Raw genomic sequence first — 19590 nt, forward strand, 5'->3', positions numbered from 1 at the left:
TCCCGGCTCTCCTCCTCTCGCCGCCGAGCCAGCCGTAGAGTTTAGAGAGCAACATCCAGCTCCCCAAATCCAGGGCTGCTACAGCGGACCCGGCGATTCAAAAAAAAGAAGGGGGGAAAGATCCCACCCCCACCCCCCAAAAAAACAAGGGGCACAGGAGCGAAATAATAACAATATAATTAATCTCTCTATATATATATGCCGCACAAAAAGAAAAAATTAAGAACCCAAATAACAAAAAGAACTCAATTTGGAGATATATATATAATTTTTTAACCTTTAAAAAAATTAGTTTAGGTTTAATTTTAAATTTTTTCCCCTTCTCTTTCAAAAACGGACAGGAAGGTTTCCAAAGTATTTTTTTTTTTGTCTTTGGCATTTTTGTTCTGTTTGCAACATTCTTCAATCCGGTGAGCGATTTTTAATTTTTCTGTCTTTTTTTTTTTGCAAGCTTGTGATCAGATTTCTCTCTCTTTTTTAAAAAAAAAACATTATTATTATTATTCAAATTTGACAAAGGATGAGGTTGTAAACAAATCAAGTGGGTGTTTTTGGGTTTTTTTACTCCTATTTTTCCCTCTTAAAGCAGCTATCGAGGGGGGGCACCTCGATACCTTTTTTGGGGTATTTTTCTTTTTTTAAAAAAAATCGAACATGTAAATTTTAGGTATTAAAAACATTTTTTTTAAAAAAAAACAAGTTATACTGACGACCGGATACAATTTCAGTGGCTATCGGCAATTTTTCCCCCTTTGGTTTTGCCTCTTCCGAGCGTTTTGTTTGGTTACCTTTTTATGTAATTTTTTTTTTTTTTTTTTGAGTGGGGGGATTCCAGGAAAGGGGGGGAGGTTTGTCTGTTGGAGGTTTGAGAGGGGGGGGTGTTGTTGAGATTTAAAGCTTGGAAAGTTTTCGGTGCAGCTGCTTGAGCGAAGCCCCGAGCCCCCCAGCCCGCCGCCACGGAAGAGAGGGAGGGAGAAACAGAGAGAGCTAGCGGAGGAAAGTCTTCCGAGGGTCTCCCATCGGTTATAAGGAAGTGTAGTTTTCTTAGAGGGCTGACATTGAAACAACTTCAGCTGTTTACTTTTAGGATGTCTCGCCGCAAGCAAGCTAAACCAAGAGCACTCAAAGGTAAGTACTGACCCCCCCTTCCCCCTCCCTCCCCCCTTCTCTCTCTCTCTCCCCCCCCCCGCCCCATTTCCCTGAAATGCCACCGTTTGTAGCTCTTAAGAGCCAGGCTGTGCTGCTGCTGCTGCTGCTGCGAGGTCTGGCTTGTGTTTGCGTGTGTCTGTGCGAGACTTTGACTGACTGGCTCGGAGTGGAACTGAGATTCCCCTTAATTTTATCGTTCCTGATCCAGAGTGAACCAAAGAATTGCGAAAGGGGGGGGGGCGGGCGGAGCGCGCGCACACACACACACTCACACACAGATTCAGGCAAGAGTCGTGAGCTGGGAAGGAAGGAAGGGGGCACTTTAAAAAAAAGAAAGAAAGCAAAACTCTCTTTAACGCGGTCCCCGCACTTCCCTCCTTGAAATCGTAGTGGGAAAGTTTTAAAAAAAACAACACACCACAATGCACGTTAAATGCTTGTAAGCCTTTCCCCGCTTCCTCCTCTCTTTCGAAGTGCTGCATGGATTTTTCACTTCTTCCCCCCCCTCGCCCCCGCAGAGCTTCTGAAACTCCTGGAAAAAAGTGGCTTTTTTGTTTTTGTTTTGTTAAAAGAAGGCATGCCCTCAAAGTGCAACACCTCAGCATCTTATGGGGCCGGGAGTCCTCCTTTGGGTTCTGTCCCATGAACAAGCAAACAATATACGCTGCATGTGAGTGTGTGCGTGTTTCTGTTGATACCATAGGAGTTGCTCATATAACTTCTTGCAAGCTTAAGAGATGGGTGGCGGGGGGGTGGTGGTGGGAGTCCAGTTTGTGTTTGTCCCAGCTGGAGAAGGAAGTTTTTTTAAACAGGGAGGGGGGGGAATGGGTGGGATTTGCTGGAATGTGGTGGTGGAGTAGAGGAAAGGAAACAGAATGGAAGTTCTTATTGATCCGGAGGCTGGAGTTCCTGGAGCTGGAGCTGTGTGCTGGAATGTGGGAGGGGGGTGGGGGTGATGGTGGAGCAGATCACGTGAAACCTCCCCCCTCCACTTTTTTTAGGGGGAGGGAGGGTTTAGAAGATGGGTGGGGGTGGAATTGATATTTGAGAACCAGAGTAAAGGGGTGCTGAGGGGAGGGGAGCCTATGAAGAAAGGGGGGGAATGCGCAGGAGCCTCAAGTAATATACACACAGGAATCAGCCCTGAGGAGGAAAGAGCAAAGGCCCAGAAGTGAGGACAAAGGGCGGCTTGTGAGAATGTGGCTGGGCCACAGGAATGTCCTGGGGAGATTTGGTCTGTGCTGCCTCCCTCTTTCAGCCCAGTGGTCTTGACATGCTGCCCTCCCTCAGTCATCCTTCTCCGCCCCATCTAGGACGCTGTCACGAGTCCCTCAGATTGGTGCTGCCAGCAGGATTCCCTTCTTCAAAAATCTGTTGTAAATACTCATATCTTTCCTTCCTTGCCCCCCTCCACCTCATTTCTTTCTCGCACTGCTACTGTTGCTAGCATCCCCATCCAATTCACGTAGACCTTCTCAGTCATATTGACAGTTGACCTATACTATCATAACAGGACTTGCCCTTCCACAGCCCCCCCCCCACTAAATTTCTTCCACCCCAGCAACTGTAGGTGGAAATCCAACACAGCTCCTTGTAGTTTTTTGTGTGCCCTTTTGCTGTGAAGAGAAAGGCTACTACTCTATCTCTCTGCTACTGGAGGTAATAAAATACAAAAGGTTGACAAAAGAGCTAGAGTTTCTCTCCTGTCCTAGGCTGAAAGATGTGAGGACACTGGTGATGGCTTACGTGTCATATTAGGGCATGGGGGTGTGTGTGTGAAGACAGTATCTGAAGTTTTGGAAAGTTGGCCTGTAAACACGGCTGGAATGAGTTTGGGATGTGACTGAATTAATAGGTGACTTACATTAAAGTACTAGGCCTAATTCTGTATGGTAAACCAGGTTTTGCTAGGTTGAAGTCAGTGATACATTGGTTGTGAGGAGGCACTAAGGTCAGCCTGTTTACATATACAGGCCAGGACAATAGTGATTTGTTTGGCTGGTATAAAAACTCATTCCAAAAGTTTACCTCTTGGAGACCTGATCCAAAGCTTCAAGCAGCATGCACCCTCCTATTCACTCCAATTCTCCACATCTCCCTAGCAGTGTATATTAAACTTGCTTCCCCCACATTTGATTTTTACCCATATATAATTTTTGGTTGACCGAAGTTTATACAGTTCATTGATGCTTTAGTCTGACAGCTTGTAAGGAATGAATTTGATGTTCTTCAGCTACCTTTTAAAATAAATCACAATGAGAGTTCTGTTGATTGTGCATATGTTTATTTCCTGATAGCTTCCCTAAAGAGGATTAATTTACATGCAAGCAAGTTTTTATGGCCAATAAATAAAGTCATCAATTGGTTAAATTTATGGGGAGATGTAGAAAAGAAACTGAGTTGGAAAAAGCCCCTCATTATTATACTTGTGAATCTTTGAGAACTGGCTGAGCATGCAAAGTTAACCGATAAATGATGCACAGTTGTACTTAACGCCAAAATAGTATATATATATAAAACTTTTAAAAAAATCTCCTCGTGGAAACAAAACACTTATTTTCCAAAAGGCTTTTTGGTAAAGAAAATTATTTATTAAAATAAAGATGTAGCTTCAGTTTTCTGTGTGCTCATATAAAATATAGTCTTTGGTCTGTATCAACAGCCTATGAGCAGAGAGAAGTATCCCAATGTCATTGACAGTAAGTATTGACCGAAACAAGCAGTGGCTTATTTAAATGCATAGGTTACACATTCCTATACATTATTCTACTCATTATCCCCTTTAATCATAATGCATGCTAATGTCATCTGAAGTATCATGGTTGATGCAATATTTAGATTGTTGCTACATAAATTAATATTCTTTTCCATTCAGCTGAATATTTTTTCTTTGTTATTGTCCATTTTTGAGCTGGCTGGCCTTATTCAAAGGAAAATATGACTTTGGAGTACTGAGGCAGTTGAGAGCTTAAGTATTTTGCTTTCAGCACTTTTTTTAAAAAAAGCAAATCACATGCATCTTTGTTTTCAATTAGGAAGGTGCAGATTTGAGCTGAATCATAAATATTTGGTACAGTTTAATAAGGTTAGTGTGGTGCTAATTTAGAGCTCAATCTGCTAGCCATGTCTCCTCAGGAGTAAGTTATATTTCTTTTAATGGGACTTCCAATTAATTCTGCTTATGTTCCTAGCCTTACATCACAAGGTTAACGAAGTCTGCTCAGAAGTAAGTTAATTCAGTGGGGTTTATACCAGGAAAGTTGGATTAGTATTGCAGCCTAAGATAGTTTTCTTACTGTAAAATGAATAATGGCCAAATCATTTAGAAATAGAACTATAGCTAAAAATCCAGTTACAAACTTTTCAGAGGCAAACCAGTCATGTGAGATACATTGTGAAAAGCTACCATAATCAATGAGTGTTGACTGTGAATCAACAAAAACTATTAAGTAAACATTAATAGTGCCAAAAAAGTGTTAGGATAGGGGTGGTAATCTGTAGTCTACAAATTAAATTTGGATCAGTGTCTGGCTTAAGTAAAATTATCATGAAATAAAGGTCCTGAGGCTCCAGTCTATTTGTTTAATGGAAGGGGGAAAAGAGGCTTTTTTGTACTATTGACACTTCTGTTAACCTGATTTGAAACTTGCATTCCAGGGTAGTAGTGACATTAGGCAGGTATATTATCAAAATGGCAATTTGGTTTGGAATATTACTAATAGTAAGTAAATTACAGTCAAGCTATGGATTTTATAAACTTCATGTTCTTGCTCTTTGTGAAATGTATTTATTTAAAATAAACCTGTTCTTCATCACGATTATTGGCTGGGGAGAATGGCGAGTGGGATGGGATATGGTGGCTGTTGAACTTGTGTTTAATTATTTTAATAGCACCATTTAGCAGAATTCTATACAAGCGTAATGTGTTGTGTGTTGCTTGTTGTGAAAATCTCTGAGAAGTATAACTGTACACCGTGGCTACCATTTTCCCATGAAAAACTTACAAGTTATGCAAATGAATTGTGAAAGAATGTATTCAAGTGTATCTAGATGTTGGGGTGAGAGCATTATTTATTCACTAATGCTTTAAAGCCTTATATATTTTTTTGGAATTTAAAAGCCAGAACCTACAGGTTGCTTTTGACATGAGATTTGACAACCTTGACCTGTGCTTTTTCTCCATTCCCTCCCCCTTCCCCACCCTCCTAGTCATATATCCCATTTCTTCAGGGAGCTCTTCACTATACAGTTCTTACCTGAAGAAAACCTAGCATTAAATATTGTTGTCCAAGTGTCGTATCCTTCCTGCCACTTGGTTACCAAAGGTCAAGATAGGCCTTACTGCATGTGTGAAATTCTTCCTAGGATTTCCTAAGCAATGGAGGCAAGGAAGAAAGAATACTTCCAAGTGCTTAATGCCACCATTGGAAAGGATTAACTTTCCTATAATTCAGTGGCCCGTGTTACCAACCTATTTTTCTTGTTTGCTTTTTTCTTGTGTCTTTTAAAATTATACATTTTTCAAATTATATGTCCACTTATACATCCGAATTGATCCTCCTTGCTGGATGGGGGAAAGATACCCAAAATTGTACATGCATTCTAAAACCTGAAAGTAAATTCCATTGAGTACGATGGAACTTTTAAAGCAAGTATCATTTCCAAATAAGTATGTTTAGGATAGAGATGTAAATATGTTTATACACTGCCATCATTTTTGAACCAAAATAAGGTTCTGTTTATTACACCAGTTACTTGTGGAGGGATAACCACTGGAAATTGTAGATGTAAAATTAGCCATAACGAGGATATTGACATGATTTGAGACTTAAGTGTTTCTATTACTTAAACATTTCCCTTAAACATGAAACATGTTTCATTGTACTGTTATGCAGACACAGTTTCATAAGGCTTTATTAATTTTATGTTTCTTGATGAAGGACACAGTGTATTTTACTCCATGTACTACATTTAACATGCCTAAAGCATGCATTTATTTAGAAATATTGAAAATACTACTTAGTAAGGCCCTGAATTGTACTGTTTGAGAGAATTCAGCCATATTTTTACTTCTGGATTGTTGGAAATGTTGAAAAACATATTTTCTATTTCCAATTATATATTTGGACATATTGTTTCATTCTTACACATTCTGGAGAGCCAAAATAGATTTTGCATAGAAAAGCGCAGAAGTGAGAACTCTAATTTAGGAATAGTAACTCAGAAGGGAGATTGACATTCAAAGAATAGACCATACTGACTAGATATTAAAAGACATTAGATTACTTGACTCATAATATAATCTAAGGAATTCCATATAGACAAAAATAGTAATTACTGTTGGTAGTATCCCTGAAACCTGCCCATCCCCAGTCTCATATTGTTGTTCTAAATGACTTTATCTGAAATGACCAATTTCTGAGCACTATAGCATTATATTCTTAAAAGGGAGGGGACAAAAATTCATAAAATTCCAATTGGCCTGTAAAACCAAAAACATCTGTGTTGAAGCAGATTGCTGCTTTTTTGTGTGTCTAGCCAAAATTGGGCAAAATTGAGAATAGTCAACATGAAAGCATACAGACACATGTACAAAGCAAAATTACATATTAGAACTGTCTTACAATATTCTTTAAATTCAGGCAGCTATCTATACAGTAGTCCCCTTTTCGTGTGCTGTCGGTTTATGCTCTTTCTTTGTTGGTGTATCACAACACACATGTTAATCTGCCCTGTCACTACTGATGATTTGTAGCAATCTGAAATTATTAGATTTACTACAGGTATTCCAGACCTCAGTGGTGCACAGAGCATTGTTGCTGCAGCAACTGCCTTTGGCTTGTAGGGAAAGTGGGGTAGCATGTTCTCCCCAGGCCTGTTCAAATGCTTCCTGTGATATATAACTTTCAACTTTTTCAGAGCACAGATCCACCTTTAACTTAAGCATGCTTGTTAATTATTATTCTTTACCATAGATATGCATGGTTGTAGTGCTGCAAGTGCAATTCACCTGAGGTTAGGCTGCAACATGGTCGTAGGTCCCCATCTGCCCAGCTGAAGACAAATGATATATTAAGGATGCCAACATAACACTCATCATAACTAAAAATGTTTAAATTGTTAATATTTTGGCTGAATATTTTGCCCTACCAGCCCCAGTTCCACTTGTATCATAGCCGCTGTTCATGGGACCACACTGGCGGATTTGGTGATTGTGTTGGTTACTAGTATAATAGTTCTGTGCCAGCATAGCTACATGGGTCGCCTTCTTCAGCCATCTCACGGTGCATGCTTAACACAGCAAGTTGTGGCATTGCATTGGGGTGTTAGTGACTGTTTTGAGTGTTGCTGTAGCAGTGTAGTGACCCACATTACTGACAACCCTTTATTTATGTCTGGAAGGAAGTATGAGAATCTTGTCCACAAATTGCTATTTCTCGTGTCAGTATAGCAGGAACTAGAACTTCATGAAAATGGTTGAAGAACAATATATATTTTCCAGTGTTATGAGCGGAGCCTTCTTTCTCATTGGGCCATACAGGCATCTTACAATTAAGAGATTTTGTAACTGCCCCCTGAATTGTTGCTGAATTTGTCTGTACTGCGATACGTCTAATATGTAAAGATAACATTTGCAATGTTGATCCAGGATTTCTTGAATGGCTTTGTGCTTCCCCTTAATTCTTGGGCTGTAAGCTGCAAGTCTTTACAGCTTAATAACATCAGTTCCTCTGTTACAAACCCTGTGCTGTAATGTTGAAATTCAAAGAATACTACTTGACTTCAAAAGTTAGCTTGTTAGTGCTGTCAGTATTAATGTGGCAATAAATGTATATGGGAAAACTAAGATGATTTTGGGTTCCAGTATACTTTGTGACTTGAGTGATTTTCAGTGTAAATAGCATTATATTGGAATGTTATTTTTAAACTGCAAATGCAGTTTAAATCACAGCATGATGTATTTCTCCATATGTATTTTGATTTTTTTGTTGTCCCCTGTTGTTTTGTCAAAGGTCAGGATTGGTCCCATTGGGAGGAAAATGTGGTCTTGTGTTTCATTTTTTTGCCTTGGGGTCTACATGCAGCTTAGCAAGAATTATGTATGCCTTATTTGTTCATGTTTTCCTCTGGTTGTGTGCATGTCTGGCATTTAAATGTACTTAGCAATACTGTCGCTACAAAAAAATCTGAAATTCAGGGACTGCAGATTCTTTTAATTTATCTCCTTATCATAATCAAATGGTGAAGGAAAGTTTTAGGAGACCAATGAGAAAGTTTGACAGAAGATGTGAATCTTGGAAAATTGAGAACAGTTGTAAACTTAAAAACTAAAACACCTCCCTCTAATTTAGGCAGGTCGGGCTCTTAGCATGCATCACAGTTCACCTCAAGTATTAGTAATTATGCTAGTTTAGTAATTATTGGAGATGAAAGAAACTCTGTAAGATGTGAATCCTTCTAAACTTCAGTAGCTTTACTTTGAGCCGGAATAATGATCAAGCAGTAGTTAGCTATATGCCTGGGGATTATGTTGAAGCAAAAGGGGGGGGGGGGAGGAAGAAGACTTCAGCTAAACTTCGAGTATCTTTATTACTATACTTCATAGTTTGTATTTCCATTTAGTATTCCTGCTTTCCAGAGAGAGGGCAGAAACTCCATGTTTTGCTCTTATGCTTTGGTATAACAAGCAGGGCAAGGCATTTTAGACTGATAACAAAAAATTCAAACTGTACCACCCTCAGTATTAAATGATGGACAGTTGGGAGCACTTTGGTACCCCAAAATCTGTGACCCGAGGCAGGCTGCATCTCCTTGGCTGGTTGTCGGGGGGGGGGAACTATTTGGGATGTCTGCTGATGCACTCACACACATGGAGCGCAAAAGGGCATTGAAAAGCCTATTTCTTCATTGTGATAGAAGATGGGATTATTCTAACTGAAATGTAGGCATTATTTTATTTAAATTATTATTATTTGCTGGCATTTGTTTGGCATGCCATGCAAACAAATTATCAAAGCAAAACAACAAGATAAAATACAAATAAATTGAGGCAAAATAAAAAAGAGAGAAATGCAACATACAAAGCAAACATTTCCTGAAGAGCTCATCCAACGATACAGTAAAAAGAACAAAACATAACCCATACCACAGCAGAGGCTAATGATCTCAAAAACCTAAAACTTGAAAAAAATACTAAAAGCACATAGGAAGTAGCCTTTATATCTGGATGGACTGTTGTTCATCTAGGTCGGTATTGACTCCTGGCAGTCAACAGTTCAACAGGCAGAGGTCTTTCATATCAGCTCCTATCTGGTTATTTTAAAAGGAGATACAGGGGGTTGAAGCACGCAAAGCATGTACACTACTGTTATCACAGAGCTGTCCCTTGCAAATAAATATGTTATCCTTGTACAGTACTTCTAGGTGTTCCCTTTCCCTTTGAAGAAGGCATTTAATCCAGTGAGCTGCTATTCCTCCCCCCACCTTGGGCATCTCTCTGTGTGTGTGTGTGATTTTTAAAAGTGAAGAAGTGCTGTGGTTTGGAAAATGCATACTTTAGAGCGTGCACAACATATGCAACTACTTTTACCACACTTACTTTAAGTATTTCAATATGGACAATTACCCACTTTTCAAATCTTACATTGCTAACTTTAATGGAGGGTGGTAGTGTTGGTTGACTTTGCTGGCAAATTAATAACAGTTCTGTTGCTGGCATATTCCAGATTTTAAATAGTGTTTCATTTTAAGTGAACGTAGTTTTTCAGCAGTATTACCTAGACTTATCATCCTAACTACATATATAAACTTTATTCTGATTTTCCCAGTATCAGCACTCTTAAATACACTTCATTTGGGACATACCAGGAGCCTGCTTTTCAAGGGCACAACAAATATCCAGTTTTGTTCTTAACTATATAAACTCACATGTAGGCATGGATAAGAATTCTCTGAAGCAGGTGTATTAAAAGCTCCAGAAAAGCCATTTTAATAAGAATGTCAGCATTGCCACCTAATTTTGATACTCTCATCCTTAAAACTTACATGTTGTCTTAAGTTGTAGAATGCGATTTAGTAGCATAATTATCAGTACAGAATTTGAGTGTCACCGCAATTTGGATGGTAGTACAGGATTCTCCCAGACCCCAACTGAGCTCTCTTAATTTATTTATTTTCCAGTTTAGAATTATATCTATTGGCTATTCATATCCCTGATGATTTTGCAAATTCTACCCCCCTAAATCTCCCAACACAGAGCATTTATGTTCTTTAACATTAAAGCTTCTGCACCTCTGCTTTACCACATGCCAACACTGATGCTAAGTGGGTGGGGAATGTCCTGGTTGTTCATAGGTTAGGTGAATTTACCTGTGTCCGTGTTTGTCTTATAAATATTGTATGTGGCAACGTGTTGCTGAAAAGACCTTTCACTCTGCAACAGTTACTTCTATTTTATTTTATTTCTAAAATTGGTCTGTACAAGAATGTTACTTGAACATCCCTTATGCCTTTAGATACATTTTCCAGCTGTAGCCTTCTTACATCTCCTCATTCCTGTCTCAGTGATGCCCTCTGCCCGCCCAGCCAGGACGTCAGGTCATTCCAATCAGATATGTGCCCCATGTTCCCTCTAAAGATTCTTTTGCACTCTCATGATCAGGGCCCTAAAAATGGGCTAGCTGATCACTACGATTGAGCAATAAGTTTTGCAGCAATTAGGTAGCATGTATGACTCCTTTGCAAGATATTGGCCACATTTGCATGGAATGCTAAGATAAACCAGGTTTGTTCTTGGCAACAGTTTGTGGTTAAGAAGGAAAGAGCTTAATCACAAGCCTGGGTTCAGATGACACAGTAAGCCAGACCTTTGCTTTGCTACTGTGCTGCCTCAGCTAATAGAACCAGGCCGGGGCAAAGTGGGTGTGCATTTCTCTCTGGGAGCCATTGTCAATGCTTTATTTTTAAAACATTTATTAGCAGATGGTATATTTGTACACTGGTACCTCGGGTTAACTACTTAATTTGTTCTGGAGGTCCGTTCTAAACCTGAAACTGTTCTTAACCTGAAGCACCACTTTAGCTAATGGGGCCTCCTGCAGCTGCCGCACCGCCAGAGCATGATTTCTGTTCTTATCCTGAAGCAAAGTTCTTAACCTGAAGCACTATTTCTGGGTTAGCGGAGTCTGTAACCTGAAGCGTATGTAATCTGAAGCATATGTAACCCAAGGTACCACTGTATATTGTTTATTCTTCACATTACCAAGTATGTATTATTATTACTGACACCTGCTATTATTTGCATATTGTATTTTTGTGGTTTTTTATTTTTATTTTATTGGCCTTTACGAGGTGCTCTTATGGGAGATTTTTCAGTGAGCATTCCTGCCTTTTGTCTTTGTTACTTTGCCCAAGATCTGAAACATGCTTTGTTAACAACACCTGTCTAAGGAACGGGATAATTTGGTGTCAGAGCGACTGAAATTTGTCAACAGTGTCTCTAACTTGTAGTGTCACTCCTTAATCTTTTTTATGGTTTCTACTGTGATAATAATCATCTTCTGTTTTTGTATTTCACATTGCATTCTGACCGCACCTGTTCAAGGACACCAAGATTTAAAAATGCTTCTAACTGTAACTCGCTTTATTTTGGTGGGGTGGGACTGTCATTTTTGTTTTAATGAGTGGAAGATTAGGTATATATATGGATTGGGGAGAGGATACTGCTTAAATGAGATTGTAGACTTAAAGTATGAATGTGAATAGTAAGAGGAAGTATAGTACAGGAAAACCTCAGAGATACTGAGGGTTCAGTTCGGCAATAAAGCAACTTACACATCACCCCCAGGCATATAAAAGTTATGTTTACACTAAACAGTGGTACCTCAGGTTACATATGCTTCAGGTTACATATGCTTCAGGTTACAGACTCCGCTAACCCATAAATATTACCTCGGGTTAAGAACTTTGCTTCAGGATGAGAACAGAAATCGTGTAGTGGCAGCGCAGCGGTAGTAGGAGGCCCCATTAGCTAAAGTGGTGCTTCAGGTTAAGGACAGTTTCAGGTTAAGAACGGACCTCCAGAACGAATTAAGTACGTAACCAGAGGTACCACTGTACTGTATTACGTAAGAGTGCCTATGACTGCTTACCTTTTGTTGTACCTCCTGTTTGGGGGGAAAGCTGGTTTGGTTGAAGATGTGAAGCAGGAAGGAGTTTTGAGTTGGAAGAGGGCCAGTGAGGAAGGGGGTTAAAACCATTCCTCCATTCGTGTTTCTCCAATATGCAGTGTAGTCCTCTAAGCTTGCTTTCACGTATAACCCTTATGCTTTTGTACACAGAGTGGTAGTCAGCTAGGTTTTACTCAGAGTAGACCTATTGAAAGTTACGGCCTTAACGGAGGCATGTTCATTAATTGCAGCAGGATTTCTGTAAGTAAAAATACCCCTCATAGTTTGCCCTATAAACCAGGATGCTTTATATGTATTTTCTTTTATTTAGGTACCACTGATTATACTTTATTTGTCAGTGTCAGGAGAGGAACATCAATGAATCAATAAAATTGCCCTTACTTTTATCTTGTCAGATGGAGGTGATCAGGACACCAAATGCTGTATTGCTCTGTTAAGAACAGAAGAAGAACCTTGCTAGATCAGGCCAAAGCCCATTTAGTCTAGTATCCTATTCTCACAGTGGCCAGTCACATGCCTGTGGGAAGCCCACAAGCAGCCTTGAACTGCAACAGTACTCTCCCCAGCTGTGATTCCCAGCAACTGATCACCATTCCATAGTCATGCTGTACCTCTGTAGTCTCATTTTTAAAGCAGTTTTATTTTTAACTTCTTTTCTAATGATTCCTATAATGGAATTTAGCTTTTCCGCAGCCATCAGATCTTGGTTTCAACATTTTTTGGTTAAGCTGCCCACCACTACCCCAAGATTTCTTACCTGGTTAGCTGTGTGAAATGTGTTCTGTATACAGAGACTGAATGTAAATACCTTAGAACGACCAACAGGTCTGCTTAGGTCCTTCAGACCATTTTGGCCAAACCATGCTCTGCACCTGACATCATAAATGATATCAAGAGTGGGTCAGGAAAAGTTGAGGCTTGGTCAAAGGGAAGTGAAACTTTTGGAAAAGCAGGTCAAACCCCATCTATCAGTGGATTGCGAAGATTCCAAAGCACGGCACAGACTCCTTGTAACTGAAAATCAGCTGATAGGGACTTACAAGGGAGTCTCTTTGAAGGCAGGTTCCCAGTGCCAATGAGCTGATTGATACTGGAACTACATCTTACAATGAAATTGCAACCTCCTTCGCAATTGGAGACAGGCGCCAGTCAGCTGACATCAATAAGATGTCCCATGATTGAACAATGGGTGGGTCTTGTTCATCTGCCAAAGTTGGCCTGTGGATGGGTGTGGATAATAGGGATCTGGCCCACTGGCTTGATCCAGTTCCCCATCTCTGCACAGGGCTATGATGAGAGAGCAAATGAAGTACATACATGTGGAAATAAAGCTTAGGATCTTTAAACATAAACTCTGCTTTCTGCAGGGATCAGCTGCCCAATTGCTCAGCCTATTCAGGTATAGTTAGCTGCAAGGGGCCAGAAAACTTTACTTCCACAAACTTCCTTAGGTCAACTTAGCCTAAGATCCAAGCCAACATGCCTAGAGCGCACTGCTTTCAGGTTGCTGCAGTAATGCCCTCTGTTTTATCAAGCCACATATCCAACTATGAGTCCTGCTGGTGTTTGCTGATGCAAGTTTAGAGTCCTTGATTCACCCATAACTACATTGGACATTGAAAGCTCGCAAATTTGCCACTCCTTTCTTAGCTTACTAGAATCTGATTGCGGTAGAATGTAAATGGGTAAAGGAAGAGCCATATGCAGTGGTGCCTCGGGTTACAGACGCTTTAGGTTACAGACTCTGCTAACCCAGAAGTAATACCATGGGTTAAGAACTTTGCTTCAGGATGAGAACAGAAATCGCGCTGCAGCGGTGCAATGGCAGCGGGAGGCCCCATTAGCTAAAGTGGTACCTGTTTCAGGTTAAGAATGGACCTCCAGAACGAATTAAGTTCTTAACCCGAGGTACCACTATATGCCAGTTTGAGCCCCTTCGAAGAAAGTTGTATGTATAAATAAAACAGAGCTGTTAACATGTTTAATAATCATATTTTCAGTTTATATTCTGCCTTTTCCCTGAAAGGAGCTCAAAGCGGCATACAAGGCTGATGTTTGCCGTGGTAGTGTTGTATTCTTCCCAAGCCCCATCAAGTGCTGGTTTCCCATTTCTATTACAAGAGCCAAATTGTTTCACATAAATTAACTCCTTCACCATGTTAATTAAAGGCAATATCATGGCAATAGCAACAAGTCCTGAATTTTCTAAATAATTAAACACACTCCTCTTCCATATAAAACAATGTACATATGCTTAACTAACTCATAGATCTAGCTGAGAAATTCACAATTTGTGATCCACCAATCTGAACACACCTGGAATGGATCTTACTGTGACTGACAAGAACTTGACAGGTAGTGAAGTAGCTAAAGCAGAGTGCATTGAGCTACTGATAGGGTGTCCTAAGTCGTTGGTGGGCTTTGCTGATCTTAGCTGTGCAGGATTGATAAGATTTTTGACTGTAGGTAATATGAATGAGTTTGCTGTGTGTGGGAATGTGTGAAGAGATTTATTTATGTGTATACTTATTGCAGAATGGGTGGGTTTTGTGTTTCCTTATGACAGTGTTTTGATGCTGAAGGTGTCTTTTTTATAAACAGCTTACCTACTTTTTTGGATTGAAGCAATGCATTTAACAGACAGGTGATGTTTTCCATGTTATGGTCATTTTTCAACCTCAACACATGACGTTTACCAAGATACTTTTGATTTTATTGTAACCAATTAATCCATTTGTCGTTCACTTAAAAGCAAAACAGTTAGTTGCTTGAAATATCTTTAATTGGTTGAAACCCTAATGATAATCAACTTCAGCTTGTGTGGTTCAGTGGATAGAGTATTTTGGGGGAATCCAGAGAAGATTAGATACTAATTAAAGTAGAACCCAACTGTGTGTTTAAATTCCATACATCTTAATGGGATTTGAACTTACCTAATTTCCTCTGGGTAGTATCCTGTGAACTTGTTGGTTAGCCTTGGCTATATAACTGGTTTTTAGTCTTGGGGCATGTATCTGTTTTCAACAGAATTCCATGAAGTTTCCTCAAGGGATCTGAGTAGTAGCAAGGTCTTCCTGAGGAGTTCTACCATGCCATTTTCAGGGTCAGGATCTTCTCCGGTAACAGGAGCCATGGACTTCTTAGTCTTATCCCAGTAAACTGGGCGAGTCTGTGATAGGATCTCCCCAGCTTGTGGCTGGGCTGGCTGAGTTGCAGACCTCAGTCCTGGAGAAGCAGTTTGGGGCCTTCTTCAAGGACCAGCCAATTTGCCCGATGTGATAACAACATAAATAATTGTGAAACCCTTAAAACACGAATAGACACGAACACACTGATTTGAAGTAGTACTAACCGTAACCAAAATCCTTTCAACTATATTTGTAAGTATAGATCACTATGCTTCTCATAAAATTACTACTATGAAACAGCCTCATCAGGCTGTGAATATCCATCTCTGTTCTTTTTTGGGGGTGGGGTGGGGATGCTAACCTGATAGTTCACAGTTTAGTTCTTAAGGTAAAGTAATATGTATGAGAGGAGAAATCATGCCGCTAAACTGAATATGGATCAGTTGAAGGGAACAGGCTGGTGATGCCACCAAGGGAGGAGTAGTAAGTGGAACTGAGCCTTCAAATTGTGGTGTTTTTTTAAAAAAAAATTATGAAAATATTTATGAGAGTTGGGTGTAATTCTAGCAGTATCTGGTCTTGGTTATTGGCTTTGTTAATGTTTCTTGTGTGGTATGAGAGTCGCTCTATATTCATTTTAGAAATATATAAGACCTTTTAAGTTTTTCTTCTTTTAACACCCTTTTTAAAGAAAAATATTCAGAACCTGATCCAACAGTTTGTTCCTAGTTTGAAGTTGAGTGCAGAGTCTTACATATTCAGCAAACGTATTGTGTGAGAGCTGTGTGTGCATTAAATGTGCTTGGAGTTTTGAACCAGAACTGGACTTGATTATTCATTAATACAGATATGATCCAGTGCAATTGTATTTTGGCCATTTCTTCCTCAAGTACAGAATAAGAGTATATGTTTTATGTGCCTAGTGGTTAGGTAGGATTAGGGAACAAATAGCATATAGAGAAGAATTACATGGCTTGTTTATTGCTAAAGGGTGAAAAGTATTTTAAATTCATTGTCTTAGTCCAGGATGGCAGAAAAGACTGGCAACTCCTTGAGTGCTTGCTACTGCCTCAACCACCACCCCTTTACAACGGGCAACTTTTAAAAAACGGGCATTCTGTGTCTGTGTGGATAATTGTTGTCATCTTATGAATTAGGTTACTACCGCTATGATCTGGACTTCATCTAATCCAGGAAAGCCCCCTGAATTTCTACAGACATGGCTCAGCCATAACCAAGTCCCTGCTTTTAAAGGCTGAGACTACCCAATAGAGTTGAACCAGTGCCCCACTTTATTTCTTTATAGATTATTAACAGGTGGTTACACTGCAAGCCCACACCAATGTGAAACACATATTTTGTATCTCATTCAGCATTGCTTGGTCAAACTCAGAGAGAAAACCAACAGCTTTCAAAGCTGCTTACTCCTTTTCTCAAGATTTCTAGTTCTGAGTCAAAGAACTCTCAAGACATGTGTCCATCTTAAATTGCATTTTTGCATATTATTGTGCCTTCAAATGGTTATGTACCGGTATTCTGATGAAACTTAACAGTATCTGCTCCATTGTCAATTGGTCAGTCCTTCCCTGGATATCAGTACAAGCCATTTTGCTACTAAATCAGCTTTGCAGTACACAGCCACCTTTACTTATAATCTTATAAGACCCAAATTGTTGAAATATGCCCTAAACCAAGGGTAGCCAACATAGTGCCTCCAGCTGTTGGGACTCCCAACTTCCATTAGCCAAAGCCATCATGGCCAGAGATGATAGGATGTAGCCTAAAAACATGTGGAGAGCATCATATGGGTATCCCTGCCATACACCTAGAACTTGGGGTGTTAATTTTTAAATCAACCACCATATGGTTAATAGGTAAATTTCTATCAATGCTAGTTAATGTTAGCTAGTATTGTGGCCAAAGTAGCTAAATTTTAGCCTTGTTTCAGTCTGCAACCGCGAAGAGAAGGGGCAGGGTAAGTGTGTCTGCTCTAAATTCCTAGTCCAGAATTAAGGGATTGGAAAGATTTGGCATGTTCCTGCTTCAACACTGCTTTGTTTGGGTCCTTGATCCTGCCGTTAAGCCTCACTTCAAGCTCTGTTTTCAGTGAGTTGCAGTTTTGCATTAATCAAGAACCCTTATTTTAAACAGTGAAATATTCTCATCTCCCATTCAACATCCTGAAAGTGAGGAGAGTTAACATATATTTCCTGTTCTTAAGTGTCTTTCTGAAATGTGTCTTCTCTCTTTGAAGGGTGGAGGGGGTGGGTGGGGGGCAGTCTGTGCCTCTTATTAGCTTTACAAGTACAGAGGCAGAGGAGAGAAAATGCATAAAGATACCTCCCGAAATTACTGTAATTTGTAGATGCTAAAATAATGGCATACACATATCACTTCTGTTCTGTCTGGATAGCTCTGTAAATTGTGTATTGATTATGCTAATCTGCCTAGTGTCTCTATTACTTGTCTGCTGATACTACTCAAACATGCAGATTGAACGCATTTTTCCCCCTGCAAAGTTGTCATTCTTGTGGGAAAAGACTTGTGTAAGATGGGTGAAAAGACCAAATAACTTCTAATCTTTATGCATAGGAGGGTTTATAAAATAACTATTTATTGAGCTGCAGGAAACGCAGAATGCAAGTCACCCCCCTCTCCGCCCCCCAAAAAAGAAAGAAAAAAATGAGGACAGTTGTCTTAGGTTAAAAACCTTTCCTCCTCTTCTACCTCCCAGCAACTATTGTTGCTGTATTAGGCTTATTTTGTTTCACGTTCCTTAAGGAAACCATTTTAGGAAGGGTACTAAATCAATAGCAATCTATTTTTATAGTTTATTTTGGGATGTGTGGCTTCTCTCTTACTTTGTTTAACAAGCCGAAAATGGCCTCAGTCATTCAGGGCAGAAGGTATCTCTAAAAAAATTATTAACCTGCCTCGTGAAAAAGAAAATAAGACTTTTTTCAATTATCCAAAGCTTTTATTTTTATTATAGTTTGTAGTAGTATAAATACAATAAATCACAGCCTTTGTTCTCAAGGATTTGTTGTAAAGTGTACATTCACATTCTTGCTGTGTTTGCACAACTTCACAGTCACCCATTACTTCCCTTATTAAGTCTCTAATGCACATTTTTGCCATTGGCCACTACTTTCCTAATGCGGAACAAGGCTGGCTCTCATTTAAGAGGCAGCTTAGTGAATTGCAGAATATATATCGTTATAAAATGAAGGAGGAATAATGAATTTTGTTCCCTGGGCTTTATCAAATTCCTGCTCATGTTTAGAGGCCATCCCATTTTCATAGCATGCTCCCTGAGGGGTCCTTTCATAGCATGCTCCACAGGGGACCTTTTCAGTCTGCCAGACTATTGCTTTAGCGCTGAAACCGAAAGCGAGAGAGAGAGGTGCACCCTCCTCAAAGCAGGCGCTACTGGGTGCTGAAGAATCCTAGGCCAACACTGTTCCTGGGCTGCGGCAATCTGCTTCAAGTCTATTATTGGCCGCCTTATTCTCACCTGCTACAGTTCAGATTTGGGCACTGAGGCTACTGTACTTCACAGGTATCAGGAGTGATTTTTTAAAAAGCATATCTGATCACGACAGAAGAACTCATTCACATTCTGAGTGGCAGTTGTGCTTCGCTCCTCTATGCAGAAAGAGTAAAGGGAAGGGGGCATCTGAAACATGCAGCGGTGATGGTTCCCTGGCACACGTCTACCATGCGTTCCTGAGCGTTTGAAGCTCTTCTCCTCTTCATGCTATGTGTGTACAGGCACCAGAACTCTGGTCTGTGCATTGACTGTGCCTGTAGTATTGCAAAAGAGAATCAAGGAACCGTGTTGGCTTCTCCCTACAACCTTGTTCCATTGCGATTACTTTCTCTGCCTTTGTCTTTCCCAAAGCACGTCTGGTGCAGTATGCCTTTCGTTGCTTCTGTTTCATTAATCCCCAAACTACCTACATTCCTTCCTTTTCCCCCAACCTTGTTCCGTGTGTTTTGGAAGAGATAATTGTCTGTTCTGTGCCCTGTAGGATACCATCTACGTTTCAGCACTAAGCCAACATTGAGTAGTGGTGGCAGTAGCAGCACTATCACAATTACATTTTGCAAACTTCTTTTTTTAT

At 39.9% G+C, this 19590-nt stretch overlaps 1 protein-coding gene across 23 annotated transcripts in view; it reads left to right on the forward strand.

The window, feature by feature from the left end:
• Nucleotides 1-19590, forward strand: part of ZNF521 (zinc finger protein 521) — a 304344-nt gene that overhangs the window by 612 nt on the left and 284142 nt on the right. For 7 of the 23 annotated variants that reach the window (XM_083517653.1, XM_083517656.1, XM_083517662.1 and 4 more), the window contains exon 2: nucleotides 1088-1128. The exons of 8 other annotated variants lie outside the window; for them this stretch is intronic. In XM_083517653.1, coding sequence (XP_083373779.1) covers nucleotides 1089-1128 — 40 coding nt within the window. In that variant the 5' untranslated portion in view covers nucleotide 1088. Of the gene's footprint in view, nucleotides 411-823; nucleotides 1129-1232; nucleotides 1820-3811; nucleotides 3849-19590 lie in introns of those variants that run through there. 8 more of the 23 variants (XM_083517655.1, XM_083517667.1, XM_083517651.1 and 5 more) reach the window with 6 other exon arrangements.

Source organism: Podarcis liolepis (assembly GCF_965112155.1).
Source record: "Podarcis liolepis genome assembly, chromosome: 8".
Classification (NCBI taxonomy): Eukaryota; Metazoa; Chordata; class Lepidosauria; order Squamata; family Lacertidae; genus Podarcis; species Podarcis liolepis.